General features: G+C 32.4%; 1 protein-coding gene across 1 annotated transcript; it reads right to left on the reverse strand.

Moving 5' to 3' along the window:
• Window positions 1-14,108: 14,108 nt before the first annotated feature.
• Window positions 14,109-15,757, reverse strand: LOC131621502 (peroxidase A2-like). The gene is made up of 4 exons (XM_058892550.1): window positions 15,538-15,757; window positions 15,233-15,427; window positions 14,941-15,106; window positions 14,109-14,732 (listed from the first exon to the last, which is right to left on the reverse strand). Exons 1-4 carry the CDS (start codon window positions 15,739-15,741, stop codon window positions 14,314-14,316), a joined length of 984 nt encoding a protein of 327 aa, XP_058748533.1. The 5' UTR covers window positions 15,742-15,757; the 3' UTR covers window positions 14,109-14,313.
• Between the last annotated feature and the right edge of the window lie 2,280 nt (window positions 15,758-18,037).

An 18,037-nucleotide genomic window follows, 5' to 3' on the forward strand; every position in this document is an offset into this window, starting at 1 on the left:
TTTATTATGTTAATTTATTATGATATTACGCGTGTATTTGCTTTGTTTCAGGTTTTACACTTCAATTACGACTATTTGCGAAAAGGAAAGAAAATCGAGCTTAAATGACCAATATTTATGCTTAAAAGACGAAAAGAGGTGCTGTAATGAAAGAAGGGTGCAATTAGGACCCAAAGGCCCAAAAGAGCAATCCAGCCCACGAAGGAAAGCAGCCCAGGCCACACTAGTAAGCAGAGACGCACGTCTCTGCCACCTCAGCAAAAGGGAGACGCACGTCTCCACTTCCCTGAAGATTCTCCACTTGAGACGCACGTCTCAAGTCACGCACCCAGTCTCCCTGAAGAATCGGAGACGCACGTCTCCAAGTCCTGGTCTGCAAAAAGTTCCGTTTTTCACGCAAAGCAACTGCAAAGCCTCACCTATAAATAGAGGCAGTCACTTCAGTCCAAAGTGTCCGATTTCCTGCCAACGAAGTGCTGCCGAAATTGTACCGCGAACTGCTTTTCATTATTCTGTTTTCATTTAACCGTCTATTTTCTCACAACGATTTCTACACTGGAAATTGTTGTGAACTTTTCATAGATCTAGCCTTACGTTAGATTTATCGCTTTATTTTCCTTGTTTTTATTTTCTGGCCATTTAAATTCCGAAAGAACGATCCAGCCAACCTGTGGTGGAAGTTCGAGTACTTCAAGATTCAATTCAATCCAGATTTATTTTAATTCAGGTTTTTTATTTACCGCCTTATTTATATTATTTATCTGCATGATATATTATATGCCATTTAATATGCTTATTATTATGAACCGAACCAATATATGTATGTTTAATCGTATTAATATGTCTGGCTAAAATACTAAAGGGTGTCGGTATGTAAAGTAAGTTAACCGTAGGGATCCGAAATAAATTGGCTTAAATTATGTTTTATTAATTATCACTTATTTTTGGTTTATATGTCTAGTTTTAATTAGTAAGTCTTAAAACCAATAGAGCGAAAGTTTTGAGGGGTTAGGACGGTCAAAGGTTAAAATCAATAGAGCGAAAGTTTGAGATCTTTAACTGGATAGTAGACATAGGGACATTAGTTTTAAGGACGGCGAAAGCGTATTAAAACTAATTGGAACTTATTTATTTTCAAAAATTGTTTTTACACTCGAGCGGGATGGCGAAAGCGTACGTTAGGGATATTAGCATGTTCCGAGTCAACAGAGCGAAAGTTTGAGATTAGGAGATTTAAATAGATAACAACCTCGTAAAATAGGCATTTTATTAATTACATTGTTTCCAAAAAGCTCTTCTAAAATCTAATGGGATGGCGAAAGCGTACATTAGGATTAAGATAGTAGTCTGACTCAACAGAGCGAAAGTTTGAGACGAGGATTTTTAATCAATTGAATTAGTAAAGATTCTTTAATTTAATTATGCAAAAGCCAATGGACCTTCGGATTACCTGTAGTTTAAACGAAATACATACTGATACCTATCTTTTATTACTATTCTTTATTTTCTCACAATCACTTTCCCTTAGGAACAATCGAAATTTTAGTACTCCTAGCTTTACATAGTAACCTTAGATAACGGTAGATCGATTCATAGTCCCTGTGGATTCGATATCTTTTAAAACTACACGACACGACTGTGCACTTGCAGTTATCAGATTTATAGACACGTAAAGTCGCGATCAATATATATATATATATATATATATATATATATATATATATATATAATATATATATATATATATATATATATATATATAGGGGACGACTCAAGTGAGAACACTTGGTTATTATGAGAAATGAGAATAATGAATCACGCCCATTAAATTTTGATTTTGTTGATTTTAATGGACTGGATTGATTTCTCTTTCTATGTTGATTTAAAATAAATATTAAGGATTCTAGAAAGAGAAACCAATCAAGTCCATTAAAATCAATAAAATCAAAATTTAATGGTCGTGATTCATGTGTTCTCATTTCTCATAATAACCAAGGGTTCTCACTTGAGTCGTCCCCATATATATATATATATATATGGTTTTATGAATTGTTTTGATGATATACATTAATAATTAATAATAATAATAACCAATAAATATTATTTAATTTTATAATAATGGTGATTGATTTTTGTATTCAATTTAAAATGTGTAATTTTTTGTATTAAATACATAAAATATATTCCTATTTATTTGAACATTGAAATGGCTATATTTCAATATTTTTTTCAACCTAAAATTGGAACATGTAGTTATCATTACCCGTATTCAATATAGTTATGCCATTAGTAATTAAAAACTCACTTTTAATTATTTCATTCCTATAATTATAACAATACTAAAAAAATTAAAAAAATCTGATAATTATGTTTTCCACATAAAAGTGGCATTATCAATGACGACTCAACTAACCAAAATATTTAGAAAAAATTTAGAGAGTGATATTTTTTTTGACAAATAGAGAGTGACATTTAATCTAAATAAAAAGTTACATTTTATTCTATTTCAAAATTGACTACTCCACTTTATCTGAAGGATAGAAAAACACTTAGAAATGGGGGGGTTTGAATAAGTGTAGTCTAAAAACTTGAACGATAAAAACAATTTGCACAGTTATTTTTATCCTGGTTCGTTGTTAACTAAACTACTCCAGTCCACCCCCTTGGAGTGATTTACCTCACCTGAGGATTTAATCCACTAATCTCAACAGATTACAATGGTTTTCCACTTAGCCCACGACTAAGTCTTCTAGAGTATCCTGATCACAACATGATCACTCCAGGAACAATTGCTTAGACACAAGCTAAAACTTTCTAGAGTATCCTGACCACCACGTGATCACTCTAATTACAACTGCTTAGACACAAGCTAAGACTTTCTAGAGTATCCTGATCACACTTGATCACTCTAGTTACTTACAAATTAATGTAATCAAATTCTAAGAGTATTATAATGCTTCTGAAAAGCTATAATCACAACAGTGATATTTCTCTTAAAGTTTAAGCCTTAATCTCACTAATAAATTACAACAGCAATGTAGTGAGCTTTGATGAAGATGAAGTTTGTGAGCTTTGATTTGAACAGCGTTTCAGCAAGTTAGTATTCACAAAATTCGTCAGAATCGGTAACCTTGCTTCTCATCAGAACTTCATATTTAATAGGCACTTGAGAAGATGATCGTTGGGAGCATTTAATGCTTTGCGTATTCCGTACAGCATTGCATTTAATGTTTCACTCTTTTTGTCAACTACCTCGAGCCTTGTTTACGCTGTGTCTACTGACGTTGCCTTTAATAGCTTCTAACGTTCCTTTTGTCAGTCAGCGTAGCTTGCCATCTTGTACTTGCTTCTGATCTGATGTTTGTGTATACAACATTTGAAATATCATCAGAGTCAAACAGCTTGGTGCAGAGCATCTTCTTGTCTTCTGACCTTGAAGTGCTTCTGAGCGTGATACCATGAGAACTTCAGTGCTTCTGCTTCTGAACTCAAGTTTCTTCTGATGCTTCCATAGACCCATGTTCTGATTCTGCTTTGACCATCTTCTGATGTCTTGCCAGACCATGTTCTGATGTTGCATGCTGAACCTTCTAAGTCAAAGCTTCTGAGCGCTGATTTGTGCATACTCTTTATATATTTCCTGAAAGGGAAATTGCAGTGTATTAGAGTACCACATTATCTCATACAAAATTTCATATCCTTATTATCATCAAAACTAAGAATATTGATCAGAACCTAACATTATCACCATAAGTAATTTTTAAATTACTAATTAATTAATATAGATATTAAACTTTTGTAATACAATGTATCAAACACTTTCTATAATAAACTATATATTTCTTGTAGACCAAAACTATATAATTAATTAGAAGTTGTAAAACTAAGTTGTTATACTGTTATAACATAATTTCAAAAGTTAAAAAAAACATAAAATTAAACACTACTATCAAAGTATATACTATTATAACAGTATTACAACTTGGTGAAATCATGAAATCAAACACTGCTATCAAAGTTGTAAAATCATGAAATACTGTTTGATAGCAATATTGCATGTGAAAGTCATGAAATCAAACACTACTATCAAAGTCTATAACAGTAAATTCAAAGTTGTAATACTATTATAACTTCTATCAAACACTGCTATCATGGAATCAACCACAGAAAACAATTCATTCAATCTCAATTTGATATCCAAGCCAAGAAAAACACATCAAACCATCCTTTGAAATCAACCACAACCCAATAAATCTGCGCCTCACTCCTCGGTCCAGCATCTTTCCTCATCTCTACACCACTAAACAAAAGCAAAGCAACCAATAACTCAGCTTTAAGAGTAGGGAAACGTCTCAGTTCTTGTTCATAGGAAAAAATTTGTTTTATTGAGTATTCTAGTACATTTCAAACAGGGTTGCTACAAAATGAAATCTTAAATATACCTGCAACACAACCAAAATTAAGTCCATATTCTAAAATCATCTTATGTTGATACTTGATTTAATACATCAATAATCACACACATAAAAGGAACAAAATAACCATAATCCTTATACTTTTGATTCAAGTAAAATAGTATTGTTTGTTGGAGGAACTTGTCACAGTACACATATGATTACGACGAACAACAATCTTCCTCAAATTCTTTGAGTCGTTGATGTCACTCACCGCTTCAATTAGGCACGTCGTTGATGTTTCTAAAGACCTGTTACAAAAACTACGTTAAAATCGACGCAGAGGAAATGGCTTCACAAATGGATGATACTATGATTCAAAACAACGAAAATGGCAACATATTCAAAAGAAACAGAAAATAGAACCGATATATCTATGATGCTTATACTACCTGAGTATTGGCAACTTACAATCTGGAGGAAGAATAGTTTAGGTCTTAAGAGATACACAATAGGCTTATTTATGGTAAATTTAGAAAATACCGTGTGGCATTTGTGAGCTGAAGGTTCAAAACAAATCAAACGTGTGGCATTTGTGAGTTACATCTAATGTGCAATATAACATTTATTTGGTATGGTTTAAAATATTCAGCAAAACAATTGGTATGATTTAACTGCAAATATGGATTCACCTCCAAATATTAAAGGACATTTCACTGGCTCTTTCACACAATACTTGTGCAATTCTTGAACAACTTCAAGCAACTGTTTATGTTCTTTCTTTTGGAGAAAAACTCCTCCATATGTTTGCAACACCTAATTAAAAGTTAAATTTCAATTTTCAGTATGAAAATAAAGATTATAAAGTAGAATAAAATGTACCGAAATAGAAGAAATTAAGGAATATTTCAATTCAAACAATCTTAAAGTTTAAGTGCTGAAAATGAAAATAATAATTATAGTTTAAAAGCATTATATAAAGCTATTATATTAAACAAACATGTAATAACCACAGGGCATTCAATTATACACAATAAATTTAAGAAACATAAATTAAACCTCAAATTTGTTGTCGTGCATCTGATGCAATATGAATAAATATAAGAAATTTAAATTGAATGTGGATCAAATAAAAGAAACTTATAACATTGCCAAAACCAACGATACTGAGAAAAGTGGAAGTGCGTCTGGATTCTTCGACGTCTTTCGCCAAGGAGAGCGGCAGCTTGGGACATGGAATCGAAAAGTTGAACCAATTCCAGAATTATTTTAGGAACAATCTTTGCATATACCTGGTCAAATGAAACAACAATAATAACAAATTAGCCAAACCCTTTAAAGCAAATAAAGATTTACTGAACTGTAGAGAAGAAGTTTCGGCAACAAATATGAAAACCAATAAAAATCAAATCATCACAACATAATCCTCAAAGAGGTGGTCAAATTGTACATTTCTATATCTGCATAAAATGTGAATGTAAAATTAATCTTCAAAAGAAGATTTAGAAGTATTTATGTCCAACCCCTCTATTGTAAATTGACTATGATAAACTTATTTTTATCTTTGACATCTCTCAATTTCAGAAGGATTCTCTGATATTCATGTTCTTCTTGTTTTATTTTTGGAAACACCGACTGCTTTGCTAGAACATGTGCAGCATCACCCTTCTTGTCTTTCTCGGAGTATACACCAGCCCCACCACTTTCTTCATCCATATTCTTCTCTGTTGTTCTCTTCCCCTCAGCATAGAATGATAACAGATCCAATAAAACTATAATATCAAACAAAATATAAAAACACACATTTAAAACATATCCATTACAACTACAAATCTATTAGCAAAGATGAAAAAACATAAAAGGTGGTGTGCATAATAATTGATACTACTATCAAAGTAATAATTATTTTAGCATGGCCAACAACACTGCAAGTTACTAAAATGATGCTCTTAAACATTTTATCAAATAGGTGGTGTGCATACAAGTTAAGCCACTATTATATACAGAGATCATGGAAGCAAAAAAATCAAAAACTAAGAAATGTAGTCAATTTTCTAAAAGTGTAGATCTCTTAAATGTTCGGAATAATAACCAGGATGAAAAATCACCTTTTCAAAGGACCAACGGCGGAGCCAACGCTCACCTTAAAATCACCATCCGCCGCAACACAAACACTAACATCAATCCCTTCATCTCAACCACGTCGCTTTCACCGGACTATTTCCTCATTTTTCTTAATAAAAAAAATCAAACTGTATAAAATCAAAATTCTTTACTAATACAATCGAAAATGAAATCCAATTAACTCAATAGGATCAAAATTTTGAAAAATTGACGGAGGAGTTAATCTTGATGTGGGGGAAGAAATTAAAATGTGCTGAAGTTCACATTGGTTGTGCGAAGAAGAGAGGGAGGGAGACTGTGATAGGAAAAAGACAAATAATAAAAAAGGAGATGAAAGAGGAAAAGAAAGAAGAAATTTGAAGATATGGTAATTATTTTCATTTTCCCGTGTGTCTTTACAATTATTGAGAAAATAGACAAAGTAAAGTCTGAATTGGGAAATGGAAAGGCAGTTTTTCGGTAGTGGTGTTTTTGGTTTTCCAAGCAAGCTATTGTTATTTTTAAGTTGGTTAGGTATTAATACCAAATTATTATTTCAATACAAAATATGACATTTATCTATTATAATATACAAATAATATAACTATTATAATAAGAAAACCAAAAAAATAAAAATGAAGTATACCAATTAAAATATGACACATCATACAGCATTAATTGTCAAATGAATATTGTTGAGTTATTCAACAAAATGACCAATTTAACCATGGAATATGAACGGTTTTAGTTGTTTAGTCAGAGGGCTTGAATTATAATTATCAGGTACTTTACTTTTTATATATTATAATAAATATAATAGATATTGCTCTAAACAAAAAAAGAAAATGATTGCAAAGCACTGTCTGTAAAAGGGGTCCGTAATCCATATCAGGTATTACCACTATATTGGGTTTAGCACGTTTTGTGCTCCTTTAATAGATTTTTTTTTTAAATAACTAGGTTTAATAAAAAAATACAAAAAAAAACCATGTTTTCGGGGTATTTACCAAACTGTCTAGGTTTGGGACCCCAGACGAGTGGATGCGCCAAATGAAATGGCGCATTCATGTGTTGCAAGCCAAACCATTTGGCGCAAACACACAAAATTTAGGGCAAAATATTTCTAGCCAATTGGTTTGGCGCATGAGTTCATGGACCAACACATAGGCGCCATTTCATATGGCTCCTATGTGTTGGGTTTTTTTTTATAAAAAAAACCCTTTGTGTATTTTCGCGCACCGTTTTTGATTCCGGTCTTTTATTTTCGTAAAAACGTCTGATAAATCGAGTTCGTAAAATTATTACTAACCCTAAATAATGTTTGCGTTGTCGATTTCGGTTTTTCACTAAAGCACAATTTATTGATGAAAGGCTGAGGAAAGGTTACAAGAGGTGGTAAGCGAAACTGTTACATTGTCGTAAAAAAAAAATACAGAGTAAATTAAACTTGTCATGAGGTTGAGCCACGACTAGGGCATCTTTTTCTATTATGCCCCACCTGATGGCAAATGCTGCATTTTCGTTCCATTTTGTCGTGGACGTCCATTTCGGTTCTAATCCGTGTACTATTGGGACGACCCTTTTTCTTTCGCCGCATTGCGTCGTTATGCCAAACTACCTCTCCATCATACTCAGGCCAGTAATCCTCCTTGTCTACCACTAGAAACGCAGCACTGTAAACTCGGAGCAATGTCCGGGTCTTGTAAATTGAAGACAGTAGTGATTTTGCGTCGCGGTGCGCATACGCACATGCAGCTATGACGTGCGAGCAAGGCATACGAAAAGCTTGAAACCTTCCACAGTCGCACCAATCCTCGTCCAGAAGAACCCTATATTGTTGTCTTGGCAAACCCTCATTGTGGTCAATTGTTTCGCGCACACTGAACGTGCGGTTGAATCGGTCAAAAGAAGTAACTTGATGAGTGTTTGCTTTTGCCGATTGCTGTTGCATAAATTTCATGCAACTATCACTTAACAGTTGACCAGATTGCCTAACATCACCCCATTTCCTGCCTCTCGTTGAGAAGAGCGAAGCCATCCTAAAGTAGGTAGCCTCCACTAGTGCTGTGATAGGAAGATTACGAATGCCTTTGAAAACGCCATTCATGGATTCCACGAGATTTGTCGTCATATGGCCCCATCGCACGCCTTTGTCGTAAGCCCTTGTCCATCTCTCCCTAGAAAGGTTATCTATCCAACTACCTGCCTCTGGATTTGTCATTACAATCTCACTCCGATAATGCTGGAACGTGGGTTGGGTCAATGCATAACCAGCATTGACTAAGGCCTTCCTTAGATGTCTGTCCTTGATCTCCCGCATGAAGTTCTGGGCGATGTGGCGAATACAATAGACGTGTTTAGATGGAGGGTCATGCCATCCGTTTGCTAGATTATTATAGGCACTCTCAATGGAAGCGTGCCTATCGGAGATTAAACATATGTCAGGCTGAGGAGCAACATGTTCTCGGAGGTTCCTTAGAAAGAAACTCCAAGCAGCCGCAGTTTCACCTTCGACAATTGCGAACGCCACTGGAAATATGTTGCTGTTCCCGTCTTGTGCAACCGCCATGAGCATGGTTCCTTTGTATTTACCGTATAACCATGTTCCATCAATTTGAAGTATGGGTTTACAATGTGCAAATCCTCGTACGCAAGGTTTAAATGCCCAAAAAAGCCGATGGAATATTCCGTTTCCTTGGACAGGATTTCCATCTGGGGCATGCGCGGGCAGTGTCTCTAGAATAGTAACAGTGCCAGGTGCGTAACTATGTAGCGCATTGAGGTATCGGGGAATAATTTTGTATGACTCCTCCCAGTTGCCGTAGACTGTCTCAATTGCCTTTGTTTTTGCAACCCACGCCTTTCTGTAAGATGGCGTGTAGTTGAAGGTTGTAACTATATGCGAGATAATATTTTTGACCTTCAGAGACGGATCTGAGCTTATTAGAGGCAAGATCTCCTGACAGATGAGATCGGCACTGAGTTTCGTATGATCCTGGGAAGTGTTAGGGTTGATACATGTGTGTTGTTGCGTAATCGACCCTATTTTCCACGCATTACTTCTCTTCCTATAAGAAGCCAACAGTCTGAAGCCACACTCTGGATTCTTACAAGTGATTACATACCGTTCCAGGTTTGAACGATCTACTTCAAAATCAACGTTGTGTGCCATGTGCCATTTTTATTGTTCTAAGACATGCCTCCTTAGAGGGAAACTTGTCTCCTTCCTTTAACTCATCGTCATTTTGGATGTACGGTGTGAAGAAGATGTCGGATGATGGTTCGTCACCTTGAAGGTTCAAGTTACTCATATGCGCTGGAGGTGCGTACACATGGGCTGGAGGCACCGGAATGTGTTGCTCGTCGTCGGATTCCTCGTTGACCATTTCGTCAAATTCAGATTCCAGATCTTCTTCTTCCTCGTCAATGACATCAACCTCTTCTTGCTCGTTGACTGGTGGGTCTATAACTTGTGACTGGATAACATGAGTTTCTTGTGTCCCAACCTGAAGAGTAACGTACAGCTCGATGGAATCCAAGCCAGAGTATTCGTGGGTAGTAAACATATCTTGCAGGTCTTCGTCATTTGCAATCTCCATCTCATAAAACTTGATGGTGTTGTTGTCGTTGAAAGAGGGACATTGGTAAAAAAACGTTTGCAATAGGACCCATTGCAATCTTAGCGTATAGTCGCTGAATGAAGTATATAAAGGTTGCTCTTTTGCTTAACAACAATGGAACAACCTGAGTGTTTCTCATCACAAAACCGGCTATTTCATGTGAGTAAGTCTCACCGTTTAGATGGGCATGCACAAGGTACTGGGTAGATGAAGTCATTTCTACGGGGAAGTGTTTGGGTGTTGTAAGATCAAGTCAGATTAGCCAAAATTGCTTGTGTGAGTTGTAATGTTTAGAAAATATTGGTTGTCTTATATATGGTGCCTTACAACTTTGCATTGTCTCAAGACACACACGCGTTGATCTATGTCTGTCCGAAGATTCCGAATTGAACACAAAAGACAGACGCACGCTGATCTAGGTCTGTCACAAGATGCCACCATGACGAGACTAGACAGACGCACGCTGATCTATGTCTGTCCCGAGATTCCGAATTGAACAGAAAAGACAGACGCACGTTGATCTAGGTCTGTCACAAGATGCCACCATGACGAGACTAGACAAACGCACGCTGATCTATGTTTGTCCGGAGATTCCGAATTGAACAGAAAAGACAGACGCACGCTGATCTATGTCTGTCCCAAGATTCCGAATTGAACATAAAAGACAGACGCACGCTGATCTATGTCTTTAATCATTTGTAATCGATGTTTCGTTTCTTTAATCAATTGTAACCGATGTTTCGTTTTCGATTATTAAATGCCAATTTACGTTTTGTGCACTACATTTTCAAAACTAACAAAATAATTTGACAAATGGAAATTTATCGATATATATATATATAACTTAACTAATAAAAAAAATTTATCGAAAAATAATTTGTCGATATATATATATAACTTAACTAATAAAAAAAATTGGAAATTTGAAAATATATATATATATATATATATATTTATATATATATATAACTTAACTAATAAAAAAAATGAAAAAAAAAAGCAACCCTAATGCGCCAAATGGTTTGGCTATTAGGGCAAAAAAATTAGCCTAATGCGCCATTCCATTTGGCGCAAACACACCCTATTTTAGTGTTAGCCAAATGGTTTGGCGCATTCACCAAATTTTAACACTTACTAGGTTATGACCCGCGCGATGCGCGGGATTATTATTATTTTTTATAGTTCATATTTCTTTTATATTTCAAAAATATTAAATTGCAATTATAAAAATATGAAAAATATCATTGTTATTGAAAATATAAGTAAAATTGAATTTCAATTATCTGGCTCTCTATTTGTTGATTTTATTCAATCACATAATAAACTTGTAAATAAATTAAAATAAAATATTTTTATAGAGCACAAAGGTTACAATGGTCTTGATTAAAATTTCAGAGGTTGTAAACGTTGTTTTAAAGAACAAATATTATCGGTTATAAAGTCTAAAATGAATGATAAGAGATATAATTTTAAATGAATGATAAGAATTAGAAGACTATCTACCTTAAAAAATAACAAAATTAATATAAAAAATAAATTAATTGAATGTAATCCGTCTAACCCTTGATTGAATTAAGGAATTCATTTTGCTTATGTGCAATCAGACAAATCAGAATGTCTGCAAATTTTAAGAAAAAAAAAAGTATTTTAGTTCTCAAAATTGATAGCATAAATGCAATTATAAGTTAAAGACTAAAATACAAAAATAAAATAAGTATTATGAAATTAAATATCATAAAGATAATATCAGTAGTAACAATAATAATATCAATCTCTTCAGCACACCTACATAGACACCTGACAAAATATCAATAATAACAATATAAAAAATAAATAAATTAAATATAATTTGCAATGAATCAATTGAACAAACAAATTCATTTGCATTTTATGCAATCAAACACATGAAGACTTGTAAAAATGTAAAAAATAATAGTTTAATTTCCAAAATTGAAATTAAAAAATGTAATTAGAAGTTTGCAGACGAAAAATGTAAAATATAAAATGAATTAAATCTGACATTATCTATCATGAAAAAAATAACACTGAATACTTATATGTGGAAGCCAAAAAATCTATGTGGTCCATTGGTAAAAAATTAACCAACAAACAGAACACTTTGTTGTTAGAAAGTTAGAATGTTTACTTAATATATGAAATGAAGAAAGAGTGTAATTTTTTATGCAAATGAGACTCTATATAGAATAATGTAAATGGTAAAAAATAAATATTAGTACAAACAATAACGGAATGATTAATTGAGTTCTAATTATCATAATTAATATTTATCATTTTTCTTTAATAGAAATAATTGGTTAGGATGCAAAACTGTAAATATTGAAGAAATCATAAGTGAATAATTTATTAAGTAACTATTATCATAATCCATTGATATTCATTTAACGAAAATAATATGTGTGGGCATCCAAAAGTGAAAAGTATTAGATACTGATAGTAGTATAGAAGAAGAAAAAAAGGGAGTGAAGCATTTGAGTGACACCTAAAATTTTTATATGATGTAGAAATATTATTTTACAATATTATTAAATAAACGTATTATTTTACATTATTATTAAAACAAATGTATTTACCAAATGAATTTATAATATAATAATTTTTTCAATGTATGAACTATTTCTTTTTTCTTAATAAGAATTGAATTAAGTTTTTTTTTGGGATATATATATATATATATATATATATATATATATATATATATATATATATATATATATATATATTATTTTAATTATTATTAATATTATTTTTTTTATGATTACTATTATTTTAATTATTAATTATTATTATTGTTGTTGTTATAATTATAATTATTTTAATTACTAATATTGTGTCAATTTAATAACTAATAGATTTAAGATTGTCGCAATACATATATATTATTTATTATTTATATTATTATTATTATATTTATTCTTAATGTAGGGTTAAATTAGTAAAATTAAAATTAGGGTGTGAGGTCAAATTAGTAAAATCAAAATTAGGGTTTGTGCTTGGAGTTGTTATCAGGTTGACATGTGGCTAGGGTTGCCATCATGACAACCTTGCATTTATATATATTAAGATAAAGATGCGCCAAACGAAATGGTGCATTCACTTTCAGCCGGTCCCAAACCTAAACAGTTTGGTAAATACCCCGAAAACTTAGTTTTTTTGTATTTTTTTTATTAAACATGGTTATTTAAATTTTTTTTCCCTTTAATACAAATTACATATAAAAAAGTTGTTATTACTATATAGCATAAAAATAAAGTTTAATAAATATGGAATGACACTGTAAAATAGTTTTACACTATCTGTCATTCAATAGTGAATCAATAATTTGCCATATCAATATATCATTAAAAAGTTTTACAAAGACCATATGCAAAAATTTGAGAAGAAACTGGAAAATTAAAATAAGATAATTTGAAAAACAATCTTTCTTTAAGTAAAAGAAGAAGACCAAGAACAAAAGCTGGAAGAAATAGTGTAACAGGGAAAAAAGAAGAACAAAAGCAGGGAAGAAATAGCGAAAGAGGGAAAGAGAAGAGGGTGAAACTAAAACTGTGTTTATATTTCAATTTTTTTATTAAACAAAATACTGATTCTTACATCTGAACCATTGAATTATTTTTTTTACCGTGTCATGCATCTAAGAACTGAACTGGATTAAATGGAGGAGTGATAAATAGAGCAGATCCAAATTCGGTTAAATGAATCACAATAGTTCATCAAACTTAAATAAAAAATATAGTTCGAAATCAAATTAATTAATAAATTTACTATTCAATCAGCTAGTTTAGCCTCTATTTATTGTCTATATATAAAGTGATTATAATTATCTAAAATATACATACATAATTGTAAAGTTTTGAATTCAAATATGATATTCAACTTAATAACGAGTTTTAATTAAAAAAATTACAAATATAAAAATGTCACATATAAAGGAAAAATACCATCAATTGTTTGATAAATGTAAAAAAAAAAACAATCAAGTCATAAAACAATTGATTACAATAACAAATACAAGAATAAAACGACATACAAGCTAATACAAACCAAATATGTATGGTACAAGAAACATATTTGTAAACAATTTTGACGTATATTATTAAACAATGAAACTCTTATAGAGTTTCTAAATAGTAAAAACTAAGAACATCTTATCCATATACATGGCAATCCTCCCTTCATCAACTCCCGTTAACTTTCTTACAATCAGATCTAATTTCTCCTCGGTTTCCGACCAATACTCCAACATTACCCATCTTAATTATGGACTGAACAAATGCTTCAAAAAAAGCTGTTTGGTTATTGGCAAATACGTTTACAATGGAGATTGTGGCAGCACCATTAGTGGAAAACAACTCTTGGTCTGTTTGAAGAAGGCCTCGATTGTTGAGAAGATTCTTGAAGTAGTTATTGTCGAAATTATTCGGCGACGAAGGGTCGAGATTGTTTATTGTGTTGCCGTTTCCATTTTGTGGACAGTTTTGTTGTAGAGTAGCTAGATATGTTGAGTTTAGGGTTGCATCTGGTTTACCAGTGTTGCTGAAGTTGAATAGTCTTTGGTTGAAAAATCTACACTGTGCACGACCAAATGTATGTGCACCTAATTCAAGTTGATTCATTTGAATCAACCAATAATTAACAAGCATGCTTATGATAATCTTATGCATAATTAAATAAAAAAGTTTCTATAAATTTATTTGTCTCAAATCTCTTCATGATCCTCTCGTGAAGTCAAATTTCAACCATCGAATACAATGGTTAAAATTTAACTACACTGATTGGACAACAGTAAACATTAACTAAATTACCTGATAATGCAACTAGATCACTAGTGTTTAAGCCAACAGCGGTAAATTTGGCAGTGAGATTAGCAAAAGTTTCGGTTGGAGCAGGGATGGAAGTGTTCGCGCCAGATTGGTTTGCAATTAGGCCATCCCTTCGGCCGAGTAGCACGTTCCACGAAGGACCTCCTGCCTGTGAATACATTATCGTATTTATCATGCCATACGCTTTTTTAAAATTGTTGTTTTAAAATTACTTATTCGTATAAAAAATCAATAGAATTTGATATTTTTTGTGTTTTTTATGATTTTTTTATACCAAAAACACAGAGGCTTCCGCAGCGAGAGCAAGAATATCAGCACAAGACACGATCGAAGGACATGAGTTTTCAACTGAGGTTTTAATGTTGTCAACAACGTTAAAGCCACGAGCTGAATTATTGTTAGGAACAGCATTTTTCTCACTCAGTGTTATGTTGCCACCTTGATCTAACAAAACAGATGCATCACAACCCTGATAAATACACACACACAAATTAACAAGATTAATCATTAATTCATAAACCACCTAAACTCTATCTTATTAATCAAAGATTCAAAATGTGTTTGGAACTAAGGAATTACATTAACAAAGCAATCATGAAAGTGAAGACGGATTAGGCTCGCGCCGATACGAGAATCATTTTGCAGAGCTTGTTGAACAACATTTCTCACTATGGAAGAAACATTGGGGCATGTGTTGGAGTAGAAGGTTGAAACTAATTGAGCATTTGATGGATTAAGAAGGATTAGCACTGCTAAAATGGAATAAAGAGTAGAGCAAATCATGGTTAACTGGTTTAATTGGGGTTTAGGATTTTGATTTTTTGATGATTTCTAGGTAACATATATATAATGAAGAATGCACATGTCTAATTCAATTACTTTATAATTTGCTTGATGATAAAGCTTTCATTGGGTAATTACTTAGAACTTTAAGCAAACTTTATTTGTTGAGGAAATTAAGTAAACTAGTTTATATGGTAAAAAAACACAAGACAAGATTTTAATACTCAACACATTAGGTAGACAAGTGGACGTGGAAAGGAAAATTCAAACCATAATGATTGCTACATGACGTTCTCGTACTACTTAGGCATCATTATAAAATAATGAGGAACGTTACTAAATTTTGTTCCCTCAATTCTAAGATAAGCAATTTTGGTCTTGTTATGGCAGCTTTGGTAGTTATGTAAGGTCATCGAAGGTAGGAGCGTAAGTTTGAACTCGTGATATTTCATTTGTTCATTGTCATTAGATTACTCATTAAAAAAAAGATAAGTGATTATTATTCTCATTCTCTTTCTTCTCTCCTCACTAAAAATATGTCACGCACTAACGATTTTGTATCAGAGAACTCAAATCACTTTACAAATATAGTAATGTCTAAATGAAGAACCACAACGTATGCAATTGAATTAATTGGATAAGTTGTGAGGTGTGGGTTAAACAGTTAAAGTAGGGTGTTTCTTAGATATTAATCACCACTAAAGCTTTTGTTAGGTCTCCAATTCTAACAAAATCTAAGCTTATCAAGAAAATCGGTATGGCAAAATTTAAACCTAAGCTTGCATGTTCGACGAAATTTAAATTCAAGAATAAGGGATATAGAGATGACACTAAGATTTATAGTGGTTCGACTATGTTGTCCCTCGCGTGAGTCTACGTCCACTATAATAATTTTTCCTTTTATTTTGACAAATATCTTGAGAGTATATACAATCACCAATCCACAATAATGCTGAAGAAAAATAACAAACATAATTTTCAATTTGGATCTTGACTTGTATATGGCCAAATGTCAAACTCTTCTTCGCAATCTTTCCTCGATCAACGCTTCGAATCATTCAATATCACCAACTCTGCTCCAAGTCTTCGTGTGTAGCAATCAACCCTTGATCCTATCAATTACATGAGCGATGAATTGTCTGAAGATGTAAAAAGAGCTCCGCCTTATGTGTAGCCTTCCACACAGTCACTACTAAGGCAATTCTAGAGAGAATACATTTTTCTTTTTACTAGAATTTATCAGCACGAATGTCAACAATCCCAATCTTGCAAGAGCCTGGAAATATTTTACCAATCTTCAAGAACGATTAGTTTTAAGACACCGTCTCCCTCAATCAATCATCAATCACTCATGATTAAGAAATGAAATTGAAACTGAGGTTGAAGATGAAAGAAATTCTCATGCAAGGGTTTTAAAAGAGGTAGTTGATTTTTCACAAAAATTTACAAAGTGTTTATGAAAATATTTTTTTAAAAAGTGTTAACCAAGAGATTTTATATGTGCTTAAGATTAAACACAAAAAGACTGAAAAACGATGGTTAGATTCGAATCAAAGAAAGTTCAGTTTTGAGTCAAGTGGGCAAGTGAAGTAGAATAAATGAAAATAAATTTTTTGACCCATTCTCAGTTGATTTGAATCAAGCACAAAGTGTGATTCGGATCATGGACCTCGTGATTCAAATCATGTTTAAAATTTGATTCAAATCAAATCAAACAAAGAATCCAGGAAAATACATAAAAGTGTTTGATTTGAATCTTGTTCAAAGTTTGATTCGAATCATGTTCAAAGTTTGATTCGAATCAAACTGAGCATAATGTCACAAGAAGAGTGTGATTCGAATCAGGTTCAAAGTTTGATTCAAATCAAGTAGTTAAAAATGTTTTTGGAAAGTTTCTGTCCAATATGATTCGAATCAGAAAGCATGTTTAATTCTTATGATTCGAATCAAAACATGTAAAATCCCATTTTTTTTCAAGTTTTCAAAAGGCTTTGACATTTTACATTATACTTCCTTCGAATAAAAAACACCTAATGTAACCAATAATTTACGCATGCTAAAAAGATTTACGAATCAATTTTAATCTTAATTTAATGTGTGCAATTTATGAGGGAGACTAAATAAAAACAATGAATGATACATCAAATATCTATAACGCATACTAAAATTCCTCTTTTTTCACTATATTTATTAAAATAATATAAATTAGATTTATAATGTTGAAAAATGTTCAATGCAACCTCTCCTTCCAATATTTGCTCTATAGAATTTCAAATGTCTTTAAATTTAATTAGTC

This window comes from Vicia villosa, unplaced genomic scaffold, assembly GCF_029867415.1.
Source record: "Vicia villosa cultivar HV-30 ecotype Madison, WI unplaced genomic scaffold, Vvil1.0 ctg.000009F_1_1_2_unsc, whole genome shotgun sequence".
NCBI lineage: Eukaryota > Viridiplantae > Streptophyta > Magnoliopsida > Fabales > Fabaceae > Vicia > Vicia villosa.

Coding starts and splice junctions, on each gene's coding strand:
- LOC131621502 (XM_058892550.1), bottom strand. CDS start 15,741: ATGATTTGCTCTACTCTTTATTCCATTTTAGCAGTGCTAATCCTTCTT. Junction 15,428..15,537: donor TTCATGATTGCTTTGTTAAT/GTAATTCCTTAG, acceptor TGTATTTATCAG/GGTTGTGATGCATCTGTTTT. Junction 14,733..14,940: donor TGATCTAGTTGCATTATCAG/GTAATTTAGTTA, acceptor AACTTGAATTAG/GTGCACATACATTTGGTCGT.